General features: G+C 40.4%; 1 protein-coding gene across 5 annotated transcripts in view; it reads right to left on the minus strand.

The window, feature by feature from the left end:
- Nucleotides 1-4,788: 4,788 nt before the first annotated feature.
- The window catches only part of DCAF6 (DDB1 and CUL4 associated factor 6), a 170,757-nt gene continuing 157,616 nt past the window's right edge, over nucleotides 4,789-17,929 (minus strand). For 4 of the 5 annotated variants that reach the window (XM_082832676.1, XM_082832674.1, XM_082832675.1 and 1 more), the window contains 5 exons: nucleotides 16,762-16,900; nucleotides 14,775-14,931; nucleotides 14,054-14,142; nucleotides 12,017-12,122; nucleotides 4,790-5,258 (listed from right to left, as the gene is read on the minus strand). In XM_082832676.1, coding sequence (XP_082688802.1) covers nucleotides 5,194-5,258; nucleotides 12,017-12,122; nucleotides 14,054-14,142; nucleotides 14,775-14,931; nucleotides 16,762-16,900 — 556 coding nt within the window. In that variant the 3' untranslated portion in view covers nucleotides 4,790-5,193. Of the gene's footprint in view, nucleotides 5,259-12,016; nucleotides 12,123-14,053; nucleotides 14,143-14,774; nucleotides 14,932-16,761; nucleotides 16,901-17,929 lie in introns of all 5 variants that reach the window. The other variant, XM_082832677.1, reaches the window with a different exon arrangement.

The following is a 17,929-nucleotide window of genomic DNA, read 5'->3' on the forward strand; positions in this document are numbered from 1 at the left end:
TCCCTAGCCTTTTCCCAGGCCAGACGCACCAAGACTGGAGTTCAGGGCCTTCGACACTAGGTGGCAGCAGTGTGGCTGTGATGCCGCTGGCAGTTCCCCACCGGGAAGAGCTAAGGGTAAAGCTGAAGGCTTGTTTGCTTCTGGCTTCGAGCACCTACTCCGAGCTCCTGGTCTCCACTGCAGTCCTCGGCCTTTAAAGGACCACCCAGCTAGCTTGCTTACAAGTGTGACCCCATTCGGGGTTGCAGGTACTGCCAGTGCTCAGCTGTGTGAGCTTAAGCAAATCACTGCTGTAGAAACGGGGTTGAGGAATGTTAAGACAAGGACCATCTGGTGCTAATGTTCTTTGATTCTCATTTAAGGAGCTGCTGTGTAGTCTCTGAGTGAACGGCGAGACTAACTCAAGTGTTTGCAATAGGCCAAGGTAGTGTGGAGTGGACAGGAGAGGGAGGAAAAGCGCTTTGATACAGTGAGAGACTTTACTGGCCTGTTCAGATTTAACTAGATGAGTATTTTGTCTATCCTGATAGTGGGTCCCTGAAATACTTGCAGATTAGAGACAGGTCTGCGGATGGACCACAGGATATACTCACGACAAGGGTTCAGCCTTGAGCCCCAGCCGTCTCCCGTCTGGAAGGAACTGTGAAGGTGATGCGGCTACAAAAGGATGAGACAGGGAACTAGCACATAGTGCCTACTGTGTGCCTGACCTGTTAAGACATCTGAGTGCCCGTCATGTGCTAGGCATTAGTTGGGCACTTCCAAATGCTTTATCTCACTGCAAATGATACAGTGGGGATAGTGCAGGCTTTGGTATGGGACGTTCTGGGTTCGGATTCCACGCTGCTGCTTCTGAGTAAGGTGTCCTTGGGCTAATTACTCAATCTTTCTGTATTGCAGTTTCCTCATCTATAAAATGAACTTTGTATTCTGTTTTTATGTGGGGACACAGAATCCAGGGGGCCCTCTGATTATGTGGATTAGAGCATCCAGCACAGTGCCTGGGGCATAGCGGATGCTGAACCCCTGCTGTTTCTTCTCCACTCTGCAGGTGGGTGTATTATTCTTGTTTTACAGGGCTCTGGTGATAAGAAGTGAGAATCTTAAAAAGATAACCGTTATCCTAGATAAGAGGTGTTGAAGGTTGTTGCCGTAGGAATCCTCACGTCTGCCGTACAGCATGAAGGGATGTGGTGAGAAAGGAGAAGACGATAGAGAGGAGGGGGTTAAAGGCTAAGTGGCACTTGGGATTCAGGAGATCTGAAGGGGCGAAACTGAGCTTTTCTGTTACTGGCTATCGAAGATGGTAGAGCCCCAGGCTGCTGTGGCATCTGGAATCAAAGCACAAGCTCAGCTTTGAGCTCCCTTACAGCCCAGAAGGGATGCTCTCCCTGAGATGTGACCTGGAGTCTCAGGGCAGCCCCATCCTGCAGTGACAGTGACTGCTTGGCCTTGGCTTTGGGGTTCAGATTCTCTGAGTCTCCGAGCCCCTGAGGGAAGAGGCAGCGCAGGGGCAGGAGTCCATGCTGCCACCCACAGTGTACACAGAACCCCAGGTGAATTCTGTGGGAGAGTGAAGGGAAATCACATTTTTCACCCTGAAGCAAAGGAAAACGGCTGTGAGCACAGTCCTATGTGACTACAAGAGGGGGCAGAGCCGGACCGTCCTTCTGGGTTGGGGAGGGGCACACACAGAATCCAGGGAGGCCTAGGGAGGTGAAGGGAATTGTCCAAGGTCTCAAAGGAGATTAAGCCAGGGTGGGGGCTGAAACGCCAGGTCTTGGCCATGTGACTGAGAGAAGGAAAGAGCCAGCTTTGCAGCTCGAGGAGGATGAGGGATAGTTAACAGTCATCATTATTAGAAGGCCAGTAAGGCTTTACTGGGTAGGTAGGACTATTGTAAAGCAAGGAGTTTGGGAGACTGGAATATCTGCTTGCCAGATCTATAAAACACTGCAGGCCTAAGGCGGCTGGATTCACTGGAAAGAATTCAAAGCACAAACTCAAATCTGCATAAGATTACCAAGAGCACAGTTCTGCTCACTGTTATTTTTAGGAGAACAAAGTACGCAAAGCTGTGTTCATTTCCCTCAGAAAGCATTTTCCTGAGCAGTATTAACAGCTTAAGAATTAAAAGCCACTTCTGTTTTTCCTTTTTTTTTTTTTTTTTTTTTTTTGCGGTACGCGGGCCTCTCACTGCTGTGGCCTCTCCCGCTGCGGAGCACAGGCTCCGGACGCGCAGGCTCAGCGGCCATGGCTCACGGGTCCAGCCGCTACGCGGCATGTGGGATCTTCCCGGACCGGGGCACGAACCCGTGTCCCCCGCATCGGCAGGCGGACTCTCAACCAGTGCGCCACCAGGGAAGCCCTGTTTTTCCTTTTGACACCACCATCTTGAAGTATCACTAATCATTGGTGAGTCTGACCCTCCCAAAGGAAAAGACAGTCCTAGGGAGGATCACAGGCCCGGGCAAGCGGCCAGGGGAAAGAGCCTGTCTGGCTGGAAATAGGTCTGTCAGTGACGTGGACATGCTTAAGGGACAGAGCCCTATGCTGTGTTCTGATAAGGGACCCCTGGATGCAAAGGTGGTTCAAAACCAACCTTCAAGATAAAGACCAGCTGATCCTAAAATATAGTTCACTTGAAGTTTTTGGACGCTTATTTTTAAGATTAAAAAATGCTTAGGATTATTATAAACCAATATTTATCAAAAAGTAAGAGTGTACTTAGAATAGTTTTGTTTACCTGATTAAGTATCTGGGTTTTGGTCTGTGTAGGGCTGTGCAAATTGTGAACTTGTGCTTGAGCTTGTGGACGTTTTTGGGTGTCTCCCCCTTTACCCCCACCCCTGTTTTCCACGGACTTGTCTCTGTCTCCAGCCTCCCTTCCCATGGGCTAAAGAGAGGAAGGAGACCGAGCAGGAAGGGGCCAACCGTTGCACAGTCCATACCACAGTCGCCTGGGTCCATCCATCCATGTGTTTTTCATGAATTTCCGCGAGAAAATTAGCTTCATGGAATATCGTTAAGTGGCGTGGAAGTGACCAAGAAAGAGACAACAAACAAACACTGTTAACCCAGAGTTCTAAAGGAGGTTTAATGAATAGCAGTGCTGTCTCTCGATATGTCCATCCCATAACCGAAGTCAAAGGGCGGGGTGGTAGATTATCAGAGACTTGGAACAGCCTCAAGGCACAGAGCCCACCACCTCTGTCTGACCCAACACCTGCCACCACTAAAGCCGCATTCCATGTCTAAGTGGGTAAGTGAGCCCTGGGGTCCGCTGTCTCCCCTGCAACAAACACTGGATCATGGAAGCGGCCAGGACTCGTGAACTCTGCCTCTGTAGAATGTCTTCTCTCGAAGCTGCCTCCTTGACTGCTTGTCTGGCCTGCCCTGCTCCTTTATAACATATAACACCGAAACTACAAAATCGCTAAAGGCAGGGGGCCTGATTCCTTGGCCAAATACCACTTTGTAATGTTTGGGTTTAAAAAAAAAAAGAACAGTTTTAGAGCAGTTTTAGGTTCCCAGCAAAACTGAGCAAAAAGTTCAGAATCCCCCCACTCCCAGCTGCTCAGCCTCCTCCACTACCGACATCCTGCGCCAGAGTGAACAAACGCCACTGATTTTCTCCTCTTGCTCTTCCTGCCAGAGTCACCCTTGACCCCACTGAGCACTGCAGTCTGGGCTGTCGGTTTTCCAGCACTTCTCTGTAGCATAATCCCTCTGTAGTGTCATATTGTGCGCCGCAGTAGTCTTTTCAGTTATTCTGTAAACCCTTCAACCTCTCGTGGGGTCCTAACATAGCCCCTGGGACATAGGTGGTGCAGATATGACTACCTCTATCTGAGGGAGGAGGAAACAGAAGCCCAAAGAAGTCACATGGCTTGAGCAGATCACATGACTATTTGGGTACCAGAAACTGAGACCTGGCACTTTTTGGGAACCATGCCTTTGCCCCGTTTGGCTAAACTTCTAACTCACCCCTTTCTTTCCCTTTGACCATTTAGCGTATTCCTAATACGGAGACATATGCGTCCCGCCCAGGCTCAGAGCTAGATGTTGAAGTCCAGCTGAAGTTACCGAGCCAACTAGAGTTATTTTTCCTCTCTCCAGAAAGCCAATCTGTCTTCTCTCAGCGTCAGGTGTCCTTGGGCTTGCAGCCATGTTCCGGGGAGGAGCCATCCCTGGTCTCCACACGGGAGAAGGATGCTTTGCCTGGCCACCCCTGTGAGTCTGTTCATGGCCCAATGAGAGTGGGCATGACAGTTTAGCAGACAGGAGAGAGGATGGCTGAAGGGTTAAGTCTGCAGGTGCAGCTTCAAGTCGTAACCTGTAAGACACAGACCTGGGTGCGGATGGCTGAAGTCGAGTGAAGGTGGACACCAGAGAGGAGGAAGACCAGGAATTAGAAGACTGGATGGTCAGCACTTTCAGTTGAAACCGAGAAGTTGGAGAAAGGAAGGCTAGAAGCCAGAGCTCTCAGAACTGGCTTGTGCTGATATGGTGTGTGAGTATCTATGATGCTCTGGGATTGCTCATAGCCTGACCCCTGAACTCAGGTAATGAGGGACCACTGATCGTGAGAGATGATGGTTGGGGGGTGGAGATAAAGTACTTTGAAAGGAGAAATGAAAAAAAAGCTCTTCTATGTGATTCTGTCACACAGAAGTCAGAACTGAAAAGGTTATTTAATCTAGAAAAGAACAGAGAAAGACAATCTTAGGTTACAAGAAAAGATTTGGAAAACGTGGGTCAAGGTATCAAGGCATTAAATAGTCAAAGTCAGGATATCTTAAAACAACCAACTTCTTTAATTAGAAAGCAACAAACATGCAAATGGCAAGTGTAGAAATTTATTTGAACCAACATTTCCACTATAATGAAAATTACTCTTCAACAGTGATCCAAGCTCCCACATTTGAAGGTTAGGGAAAATATTGCACTTTGCATTTTCTAGCACTCCTCATACATGGCAAAAAGTTTTTAAAACATTTCGCTAGTTTTGTTTTACACACACTCCCAAATTCATGCACACAATCATTCCAAACCAATGTTAGGCCATCCCCCCAAAAGGGAAAAACTCCAAAAAACCACAACCTTAAAATTGCACTGAAGCTCTGTAAAGAAAAAAATATAAATGTCTTATACAAATTTCCGAACATCTAAGTGCTTGCCGATAAGAGCTGATCATTCCTCATCCTCATTTTCATTCTCCTGACCAGAGCCTTCTGATCTGTCACTCTCCAACCGGTCTGGAAGACACAGATACGAGACAAAACGAAATACCTTTATTATTACAATTAAAATACGTTTCAATGCCTTTTATTCAAAACTGATTAAAATGTATATAATTCAGCACATCATCATGAAAAAATCAGTTCACAGCTGTGTGTAGAAAAGTTATTTTTGCCTCTGGAGACAAAGAGTAAAGGAAACACATCACTCTCAACTTTGAATATTCATGCAATTCCAAAGATATAAAAAGTACAGAGAAAAAACCCTAAAGATCTTGATCTACTGTGGTCTACTGCAATGATTTCAAACTGTGTTCCTGGGAGCCTGGGAGCCCTAGGAGGTGTTTCAGGTGTCACCAAGGGGAGTGAGAGGCAAGCTGTGCGAGAGAATTTGGTGGTCGTTCTTGAGGATCTGTGTATTTGTTTATAAAAACATTTCTTAAATATCTGCTATGTTCCAGGATACAATGGTGACCAAAACAGTCACAGTCTCTGTCATCAAGGAGCTTATCTAGACTGAACACTCAAGGGAGTGTACAATTACAGCCCGGCGAATGAGCACGGCACGTCCTCTCAAGTTCCATGATTTACACTTGCTGTTCCTCTGCTTGGGACACCTTCACCCAGTTCTTCAGCCGTAATGGTTCTGCTTACTCATCTCGATACGACTATTATTCCCTGTGTGAAACTTCCCCCAGACTTTTTCAAATACCCAACCTGCAGAATTATGAACTCCTTCCTTCACACTCCAGAATATTCTGTGTGTATCGTGTAATAATTACAGTAATAGCTTGTTTGCCTGTCTTCTTACAGACTAGACTGTGAGCTCCTGGGAAGGTGGTAGTTATTTCTTTTATGTCCTAAGGGTCTAGTACGAGAGGTTCAATGAAGGTTTATCAAATAAATGAACGTCAGTTTTACTAAGATAAGATATATTACGTTAGGGTGTGTAAAGAAGGCAACAGTACCGAATCACTACCACCACTAGCATGGAACCCTTTCTATCACAGAAAGATTTCTCCAGGGTAAGCTGCGGGGGGGAAAAAAGGCTTAGACACGGGGGGAAACAGTTCCGTCCCACTGTCAACACCAAGAGAAAACGGAATCCTGAGATTTTATTATCTACAGAGGCTTAAACACTCCCATTGGATTCTAAGTCAACAACACCAGTATACAGAAGGGATTGTATGTTTAATTGTCCAAGTGAATTAGATTAAATCCCCTCTACGCCAACTCCATTTCAATGTCAAACTAATGAGAAAATGTATGTGTGTATGATTTGTAACCTGAATTATACAAATTTTAGTTATTATTATATAATAAGTGTTCAGTACACATTTGTAAAATAAATGAACAAAATAAGATGATGACAGACCTTCACAGGTCACTAAGGAATCTAAACACAGTGGAAGACTTTCTGATCAATAAAAGGCTACCTAAGGGATGTTAGTATAAAAGAGATTACACTCTTTTTATTGGATGATATACTTTCATGAGAGAAAAAAACATGAAGTTGCTATTCTGCTTAACCAGAGTATCGTGAATAGGATACAACAACTGAGTATATTCAACAAACCTATCCTGTCGTATTACTGGAGCCTGAGGAAGCACTATCAGCCTATTTCAGAATGTGTAGGGTGGCCCAAATTCTCTCTGGTTGTCACACTTACGAATGAAGATGGGGACATGGAGGGGAAGGAGGAAATGTCACAGCCTTCAAATCAAGCAGTTTACAGCAGACATTAGAATTCTGCAGAGTCCAAAGCAAGTGACAAGAAGGCGAGGGAGGGCCCATGGAGTCTCATACGGGTCACACGGTAACTGACAGTGGCTTGTGGAATGAGGAAGAGGGCAGAACAGCTGTCCGTTTCTCAAATCCTTCTCACGTAACTGCTGCCAAGTCATGTCTCAGAATAGAAACCCAATTTCTAAGAATAAATTAAATGAAATCTTTTTGTCCACAAGGTGCTACTGAGGTAGGAAAACTGATAAGCAGTTCAACACTTTCACAAACCTCTGGCTGGTAATTACAGACCACGGAGATCTGAGAACACTGTGTTCTTTTAAATGAAAACTAGAAATGATCACTTCTGTATCCACTGTTTTCGAAAGTTGACAACACCAAATTGCTCCTGTAAGTAAGGTTTACATTTGTGGAAAGGTTCCTGTAATTCTCTGTTAGAAATATTTCTTCAAGAAATTATTTTTGATCGGAAAAGATAAGATCATGAAGAGATATTAAGTTTGCTGGGGGTGTGGGGAGGGGACAAGGGAGATATGAAAAAAATACCCCAAGGAAACCTGTGTTCCAACAAAACAGAGTCAATACAAGACTCATCGTTAGCTAAAGATTTGATACTAGAAGTTCATTCATTTGTTCACCCATTCATTCACGAAACACTATTATATGCTAGGCACTGTTCTAGAAGCTAGCTATCCAGCTGTGAATAAGACAAACTAGGTCTCTGGTCTTAATGAGCTCACTTTCTAGAGGAGAAAAACAGAAAATAAGAAATGTATTTTTCTCCTTTAATCTGTGTAGCAAGACAAAAATAAAGAAATGAAGTTAGAATAAGTACTTGATGAAATAGGCAATGACCAGAGAGTGACTGAATGAGAAGGAGGGTGTGAGAAGGCACATGAAACAACTTCACACTGGGCGACTAGGGAAGACTTTTCTAAGGAGGTAACACTGGAGCTGAGACCTCAATTGTATGTTCAATTATTAGTGAAGTTGGGGGACGAAGTTGCCTAAAAGGCAGAGGAAACAGCCAGTGAAAAGGTCCTAAATATGCTAACAAGCTTGATGAATCTGAGGAGGAAAGTAGCCATTTATGGCTGAAATGTAGTGGGCGAGGAGAAAACTGGAAGGTGTCGACTCAGTGGCTGGCAGGTCTAGGTCATGTAGATCAGCGTATGAAGTCTGGGTTTTAAGAGCAGCTGGGGAGTCCCTGAGAATTTTAAGCAAGGGTGACATAACCTAATGTATATTTTTAAAAAGTGGGTCAGCAAACTATGGCCCCTGCGCAAATCCTCCCACAGCCTGTTTCTGTAAATAAAGTTTTATTAAAGCAGAGCCATGCCCTTGATCTACATATTATCTGTGGCTGCTTTTGCACCACAATGTCAGAAATGAGTAGCTGCAACAGAAACCACATGGCCCACAAAGCCTATTTACTATCTGGCCGTTTAAAGAAAAAGTTTACTGACCCACGTTTTAGTTTTATTTTTGGCTGTGCTGGGTCTTCGTTGCTGTGTGCGGGCTTTCTCTAGTTGCGGTGACTGGGTTTCTCATTGCGGTGGCTTCTTCTTGTTGCGGAGCACGGGCTCTAGGATTGCGGGCTTCGGTAGCTGCAGCACGTGGGCTCAGCAGTTGCAGCCCCTGGGCTCTAGGACGTGTGGGCTTCAGTAGCTCTGCCTTGCGGGCTCTAGAGCGCAGGCTTAGTAGTTGTGGCGCACAGGCTTAGTTGCTCCGCGGCATGTGGGATCTTCCTGGACCAGGGACTGAACCCGTGTTCCCTGCACTGGCAGGCAGATTCTTAACCACTGCGCCACCAGGGAAGTCCCTGACCCATGTGTTAAAAAGCTCCCTCTGTGCTGTGGAAATCAGATTGTATGAAGGCGACAGCAGAAGCAGGGAGACCAAGGTAGATGAATATGGATTATATTCTGGAGTAAAGCTACCATAACTGATGGAGTGAATCTGTGTATGACTGGGTAAGTGCCTGTGAGCTCAATGTGACGTTACGCTCTATAGATCCATCGTGGAGAACACTGTGGCTATCTAGATGTACATGTGCCAAGGTCCAGAGGTATGAAGGGATGCTTCAGGGTTTTATAAACCATATTAACATATTTGGACTCTATCCTAAGAGCATGAGGAGGCCCAGGAGAATTTTAAGGAGGAGAGTAAATTGATCAGATTCTAACATATTTTAGAAAAGATTAGAATGGTTCACACACCATCTCTCCAAAGCCTGTCAAAACTTCTAGGAATCTCAGAACTGCCTTTCTCTCTCAAGAAGTTGCCTAGACTAAAAGTTTTTAGTACATCATTCATGAGAATAATTTTGGTTGCTTTTTTAAAATGCAGGAGCTCAAACCCTCTTCAGACGAAATGAATGAGAATCTTTCATGGATAGGAACCAGGTATTTGTAGTTTTAAAAGGGGGATTTAAAGTGCACTCTTCATTAAAAATCACAGCTTAAGCAGGAAGGAGCTGATTTCCCAGGAAGCCTTGTGGAGTAATGGAAAGGCTGAAGTATTCTGTGGCTAGATTGTGCTTCCATGATCAAAGTCTATTACTAACTCTCCTTGAATACGCAGACATTATTGTACTTGGAATACAGGACAATGAAGGGAAGGAGAGGAAAGGAGTAGCTGACTCATCAAATAACTAGACATCTTAAGGATAAAAGCAGCAGAAATACAAACTCTTGGGTACCTTTTTCTATCTAGTCTTTTACCTAAGAGAAACAAGAGGGTGAGTTAAGTTGACTAAACCTTGACTGCTGACAAAAAGAAATAGAAGAAAGGGAACCTTTATATTATAAAACATCTAATTCTAAAATCAAAGAAGGATGGTAATAACTATTAGTTAACAAACCATTGACACATTAGCACCTATTTAAAATAGATTCTTGGACTTCCCTGGTGGCGCAGTGATTACGAATCCACCTGCCAATGCAGGGCACACGGCTTCGAGCCCTGGTCCGGGAAGATCCCACATGCTGAGGAGCAACTAAGCCCGTGCGCCGCAACTACTGAGCCTGCACTCTATAAAGTCTACAAGCCACAACTACTGAGCCTGCATGCTGCAACTACTGAAGCCCACACGCCTAGAGCTCATGCTCCGCAACAAAGAGAAGCCACCGCAATGAGAAGCCCGCACACTGCGATGAAGACCCAATGCAGCCAAAAATAAATAAATTTATTAGAAAAAATAAAATAGATTCTTGCACAAATGAAAGGAGAATTAGTTTCCTATAGGAAAACTCAGGAAGAACCATTCACCAGATGAACTCTTCATAAGAACAAGCAAATTTTAGTTGTCATAATCAGCAAATGTTTTTCTTGTTCTATAAAATGCTGCCTCCTCAAATCTGAAATCCAAGTGAATTTTAAAGGTTACTGATTGTTACTGAAGAAAACAGATCAAAAGATGTTACAGTGGTTAGAAGTACTACAATAATATTTTGTTGGACTACAAACATTTTCTGTTTACATTTTAGGTTTATTTTTTGTTCTGACTATTTGAAATTTTCACTCTCTCCTGGTAATAGTTAATATTTACAATTTGAGGGTTATTTTCTCTCCAGCTCTTTTAATTACAGACATAAGGGGCTTCTTTCAATGCTTCAGATGTACTACAGTCTCTCTCCTCCAGGACTTAGACAAATGCTACATACTCTTTATTTTGCCTGGAATACTTAGCTCTCCCTTCCCCACCCTCTGAGAAAGTGATATATAATCTACTGCTTATATAGACCTGAAGGTCTGAAATGGAAGTTATCCTAATAAAGAGTGAGGATGGGAGGGGACATCATGATTAGAAAGATCTCTGAAGTGGGAAAGAGTTTGATGTACCCCAAAATTCAGAGAGGGCCAGAGTGGATGGAGTGGATAGAGAAGGAAAGAATGCACTAGAAAAGCAGTTTGAGATCAGGTCCTCTAGAGGACTGCGTGTCTTATTCATGACTTGAACGTGTTCCCGAAAGTGAAATTTGTAGGTAAAAGGGGAGTAAGTGCTTGGAAGGTAGTTTCAAATTCAGGCTTTACCATTTATCAGTTATGTGACCTGGGGTGAGTTATTACAAATAATCTACTTTGTAAAGGGTTGGAGCTAACTGAGGATAAATTTGTGAAATGACTGGTATATTGCCTGATACATTACAGGTATTCCATAAATGGTGGTGGTTGTTTTTATTAAATAATACCCAACATATGAAGAAATTTGTGATATCAGTGAAGAGTGATAAACACTTTGTTTATAATGGATACTGGATATTTTCTACTGTTATGAACACAGGTTATTCCATTCCTTCTTGAATATTATAATATACACAATTTTGTATCTGTGGCACTGAACCTCACAGTTTATCATCTAAAACAAAAAAATACTGAAAAAAACATACTGCGCTATCTGTTTCAACCTCTGTAGTAACACGTTACATTTATTTTTGTCTGGGCTGTGACTGATTTTGACCAAACCTACCATTAAAGGGTACTTACTATAACGTATCTTAAGGTTTATGGTATGATCTTCCACTCTGAGAAGAAAAGCACAGCTGATAAAATTTTCAAATGACTTCATCTTTTCACTTTGACACTTTTCAATAAAGTTGGCTCATGGGGATATAAATTACTGTACTAAGATCAAGAATTCATAGAACTCGTTCAAAAGTTAAGCTGCCTTCCATGCACCTGTTCCCTCTGAGAGGACTTAATGTCAGCAAGAAATAAACTTCTCTTGTGTTAAAAAAAAAAAAGTTAAGCTGCCTTGACTTTGTAATTTAAGGAAATTTTTACTTTACTTTTTACTTTACTTTTTACTTCACTTCACTTCACTTTATTGGCTGTGCCGCATGGCACACGGGATCTTAGTTCCCCAACCAATCGAACCCATGCCCCCTGCAGTGGAAGCTCGGAGTCCTAACCAACGGACCACCAGGGAAGTCCCCCATTTTTTAAAAAATAAATCCCTTTAAAGTAGATCTTAAATAATAATGTTTTTCAAATATAATAATGATTTTAATAGTACACTGACAGTTCTTACCAGCTCGAATATGATTCAGTGAAGCCAACATCCTCAACATGAAAGAGGCTGGAACTGTAATGGTATTTCTAGTCTCTTCCAGCATGAGTTCATTTCGAGTTATAACCTATGAGGCAAGTTAAATAACCATGTCAAAGATCACAGGGTAACTGTACCTTTTCCTTAGAGATTAGGAGAACAGTAAAAAATTAGCAGGAATTATTTCATTCTTCATATGTATCTATATATGTCTATATTTCCACCTTAAGGCTACTCAGTACCAAATAATTACTTTAACTTGCATTCGACAGAGTAAGATCAGAGAACACTACTCTTTCAACTGGCAGAAAGACAAAGGTCAAACCTTGAGGCTACTTAAAACATTCAAGAATTCAATTTATTTTTACTTATAATTTGTTTTCCAGAGCAGTCTACTTTGTGTCTGTTTATAATTTTCCCATCTAGTAGAACTGATACTTCTAGTGACAGAGCAGTGTTAAATTATTATCCCTGGGTCACTTGGGTCCCTCAAGAAAAATGTTACCTTGACTGAAGCAAAGTAATCTTGAAAAATAAACCTTTGGATAAGAGTTACCAATGAATTTTGTCTTAAGTACCAAGAACTGGACTAAATGAACATCCATGAACACCTAGGGAGCTAATGTATAATCACAGGCAAAGGAAAAAAGAAAGAGGAAAAGCAAAGGTCATGGCAAAGGAAAAATAGGAAGAAAGAAAGGAAAGCATGAGAGGAAGAAAAAGATGCTAACCTGATCAGCAGTCCCCCAATGATACTACAATACTTTTTCAACTCATCGGAGTGCCCAGCAGGGCCCTTTACAACCATGCCCCAACCTAGCTTTTTAGTCCAACTGAGCTGCTTTCATGTGTGTCCTCTAGGTTTCAGCACACTGGTGGTTCACTTACCTTACAGTAACTAGAAGCACACTGATCCTTCTGTCTCAAATGTTCCTTTGATCCTTGTATGCCTAGGAAACTCAGTCCAATTCTTATTTCCTCTGTGAAGACCTTCCCATCCCATCTATTCCATTTGCAAGCATGGCTGTTCCTTTCTACGGGCTTCCAAAACACTATGTGTACATCTCTGACACTGAGCACACTATATTCTAGCTGTTTATATGTCTGTTTTTTCCACTAGTCTTTAAGTTCTGAAGGAGGGGGTTATCTTTTTAAATTCAGCACTGTGCCTGACATACACCAAGTGTTTTATATATGTCTATTAAATGAGTAAAAGTATACGTGGGAATTTCACTGTGAACTGTCAACCTTGGTCTAGAGAACTAGTTTTCCAACTCAATATTTTTAGCAATGAACTCTTATTTTATTGTTTTAAGAGGGGGTGGTATCAACCTTAGTTGCAATCCCCTCCTCACAGAAGTTCAACAATTAGTTAGTATCTGATTAATGCAATGGATCCTTATTTTCTTAAGAAATCTTATACGGAAACCCAAAAATGAAAACCCTCGTTGCAATTGGGAAGGAAATGCCCAGAGTTTAGCTTTCATATCATCCATCTTCCTGCTTCCAATTCTGTAAAAAGCCTAGAGCTTCAGAGAACTTAGTTTGAAAACTAGTGATGTAACAGTAGCTTCAGAAGCTGAGGAAATCTTAAAATATAATCATAAAGGAAAAGAGTCTCCAATCGTTTGTTCTGCTACCTATTTGGCTATGATTATGGAGAACAGCTATAGCAAAACTATTTTCTTAAAAGGACATAGTGTTTTTTTTTTAATGATTCTTCATTGCAATAAGCACAAATAGTCACCCTATGTTTCTTCAACTACAATATACTATATCTGTTACTACCAATAATCAATATTCTACTTATCCAAATAATATTCCAATTTTTACCTCTCTAGTATTGTGGGCATGTTTTATTCTTGACTTTTCTTTTTCTTAAAATTTGACCTCATTAAATGAATTAACTTGTTTTATGTTACCAGCTAATAACAAAATGAGCTGCTTTGATTCTTCTTCAAACAGCAGTTCAGGAACAAAGTGACATATGTTCTATAATAAGTATAATAAAAATCTTACTTCATCGGCGAGTTTTCGGTTAAAAATCCTTGACTCTTCTAGGGGTGACCAGATCTTTATGTCATAATCTATGCCAGATGAGGCTAGAACTAGAAATAGAATGCTCACATTAATATAAAGCTTAGAAATATGCCACTAATTCATGTACATTTATAATGTATATATGCATGTATGTATATGTTCAGCAAAATTGAGTTAGAATGGAAATTGTACTGATACATTTAGTTGTTAACTGAGAATATTATTTTGAAGATTTCCTAAAAGTTACTCTAGAACACAATTTTAAGACCATCTTGAAATCACTCAAATTTTTTTCTTACTTACTGCTCTTTTATGAGAAACACGGGCAATTTCAAATGGAAGGCAAGAACAAGCCAATGCTCCTTTGTTCTGGTAAATTAATTCAGACATGTGAAGACTAAAAGGCTTGGAGGTTCAATTTGGTTAAGTAGTGAAAAGTTCAATCAGCCAAACCTCTTACAGCTGATAAAACTTAGAAGCACTCTTAGGAGTATAAACTCGTTAACCTATTTCCCCATATTTTCTGCCCAAAGCAGGTTATAAGTGTTTTTTGTTTTAAACCCCAAATAGTAATACTTGACCCTAGTGGCTGCCTACTAGGATAATTTGGATTATTTTTATATTAACAACTAGGAAAAAGTTGAAGCTGATTAATTATACTAATGATTTCTAGCCCTTGCCTTATAAAAGGTCATCTTACTTGGGTCAAACGGGTGTGGCTGCAGGCAGTTTACCACGTGATTATCGGCTTCCAGAAGCATTAAATGCTCAGCAGTGTGACGATCCCAGATGAAGATATGGCCACAGTCAGAACCACTCATTACAAAGTTAGCACCCCAGAAATTGGCTTCTTTTATCTAAGGGTTAAAAAAAAGGAAATGATAAGAGAATTCAAATCAAAGTTATTAAAAAAGATTTATTCTATTCTCAAGTTAAAACAATTAATTGGCTCAGAAAATAAAAAATTGAAGAGAGCCTTTGTCTTCTAGTATATTGAAATCATGATAGAGATTTATCAGCAGGGATAAAGTGGCAGTAAGTAATGAAAAGTCCCCCATGAAGATAGGGATTTGCTTTGTTCAATGCTATATTTATAGTGCCTAAAACAGTACTTGGCACACAGTAGGTGCTGAGTTAATAACTGCTAAATGAATGAATGGGATTTCTGCGTTTTGAACAGTATAATGGAAACATATATAAATGTTATTGAACTTTCCAAAAACGGTTCCATTTTCGATTTTACAAGATAATAAAAACAATTCATAGAAAAAAATGAATTGTTCCCTCCTGTATCTTGCTTTATGCCAAAAGAACAAAAAGTACCAATCTTTTTATTAGCTATTAGAAGCTCTCACAATCAAGAAGGAAAGATATAAATACATATTTACTTTTATGAAGCAATGAGACAAAGGATATGTTAGAATGGTTATGATGGAAATTTTCAGCAGATGCACATGAATGAACCATCAAAAATCTTTCTTTGTACTTCATATCAGAATTTTTGAAATCATTTTAAGTGCAGCTGCTACTTTGCTATTTTTGGCAAAGCAAAGGAGGGGAGGAATTTTTTTGTTACTTGGAATATTTTTATATTTACTTGTCTTTTTTTTTTCCATTCCTGTCCCTAATTATTTTCATTCAAAATTTTAACCAGCAAAATGCAAGAAATATAAATTGGTTACTTCTATCAATAATGAGTATGGTTTCCAGAATGATTAAATTATTACTACCAATGATATCTATAGAGACAGCTAATTGTTTCCCCATCCCAAAGTTACTTTTTGCCTTGACTCTAAAGAAAGCAGATTAAAACCGATTCTGTAGATACTTTTTGATGAATATATGAGAACACTTTCTAGATATAAATGGTTCGGAGTAACAGTTATGTTAATCATCTCACAAGATTCTCTTAGTAAACAGTTAATATTGCATTGGGTATATAGACTTCTGGGTTATAAAAACTTGAAAAGATCTTAGAGATCATCTAGTCTATTCTTATTTCATAGATGAGGAAATTAAAGTCTAGAAAGACAACGTGACTAAAACAAATCTTTACTTGTCAATCTTTAAAAGAGTTATCATTAATATGACTATATTTTGCAAGGAACCTGGATTTCATGTATCCAAATCTTTCTCTCCAAAACCAACAAAGGGCACTAGTATGAACTAAAAAAATCTACTAGGAAAGTAGACAACAAGTGTGAGAGAGCAAAAAAGAAGCAGTGGGGACTTCCCTGGTGGCGCAGTGGTTGAGAGTCCGCCTGCCGATGCAGGGGACACGGGTTCGTGCCCTGGTCCGGGAAGATCCCACATGCCGTGGAGCGGCTGGGCCCGTGAGCCATGGCCGCTGAGCCTGCGTATCCGGAGCCTGTGCTCCACAACAGGAGAGGCCACAGCAGTGAGAGGCCCGCGAACCGCAAAAAAAAAGAAGCAATGGTTACTTGTACAAGCTAAAATTTTTAAAATTCTACAATAGTTCCTCAGTAGGGTAGAGTTTTCTTATAAAAAATGATGGTCTTTCACAATATATTACAGGACGAAAAGAACTATGTTTGGGTAAAGAGATAACTGTGAAGGTACAATAATATATTGGAATCACACTAGCATATATGAAAATAATCATTATGGAAAAAAATTCATATTACAAAATTGCAGTTCTTCCAAAGAATGTCATGAGTATATGGTACCATTGTCCTGGAGTTGCGATGGCCCTTATAAACCATCTTTACTAGTGGCCTTCGAATGTTCAAGGTATCCAATTCCTCCATTTCTTTTCTTTCTTTTCTCCGCCTGAAGAACTCCTGAATTCGGGCAACAGCAGAGCGTCTATAAATTACATATTATAAGAAAAAACAGAAATAAGTAAAAAACATTCACAGGCCACTACAGAATGAAAATGAGTAACATTAAAATACAGTAAAGTCTAGAAAACATTTAAACTAAACATTATGTCAATAAGGCATCCCCAACCAAAAGCATAAAGAGGCAGACACAACAGTGAGACTACATCAGACTAGTTGAGTTACTAAAACAAAATGTTTTAGTTAAGAGATCACTTAGAAATTTGGTACTGGTTGAGAGAGTAAAGGAAGTAGCATGCGGCACACTTTTTAAATGGCTGTTTTATAAAAACATAATACAGACAAAATTAATATGCAATTTACTACAAATAAAACAAAACCTATTCAATATTATTTGTCCTCTCCATATTAGGAAATGTAAAGGCATAAAGAGAAACCAGAAGAAGAAACTAAGGTTAACATATAATTTCAGTGGATAAACTTATGTTTTGAGATTTTGTTTAAAGATATTTGTTCTCAGCAAAGAACAGACTAGTCAAGAAAAACAATATTAATATACATGAATAAAACAAGGACCTTCAAATAGAATCTATTCTATATGAACTCCATATTAGAGTACAGATTTGGAGCTAATGAGGCTGATTTTACTCTCCTAAGAACTGAGTTGGCCACAAAACTAGAGAATAAAGAACAATGGACTCTTTAAGACTGATTTAATTATTAGAAGGAACTTTTCCTAACACATGTTACCGAATAACTTTGTTAGTTTGAACTTCTTATTTAAAACATTATATTTTGCCATATAATAGACCAAAAATCCAAAATATATAAAGTGTCTACAAATCAGTATGAAAAATGAACACTATAATAGAAAAAGAGTAAAGAACATGAATAGGGAAATTATAGAAGAAAGAGACTTAATAAATATACAAAAGGATGCCCAGCCTCACTAATATTAAGATAAAAATAAAAAGAAATTGATCTTTTTGTATGTCTATCAGATTAAAAATTTTTTTACATCTATCAGAGTGGCAAGAATACAGGAAAAAAGGCA

This window comes from Leucopleurus acutus, assembly GCF_964270905.1.
Source record: "Leucopleurus acutus genome assembly, chromosome: 2".
Taxonomy (NCBI): Eukaryota; Metazoa; Chordata; class Mammalia; order Artiodactyla; family Delphinidae; genus Leucopleurus; species Leucopleurus acutus.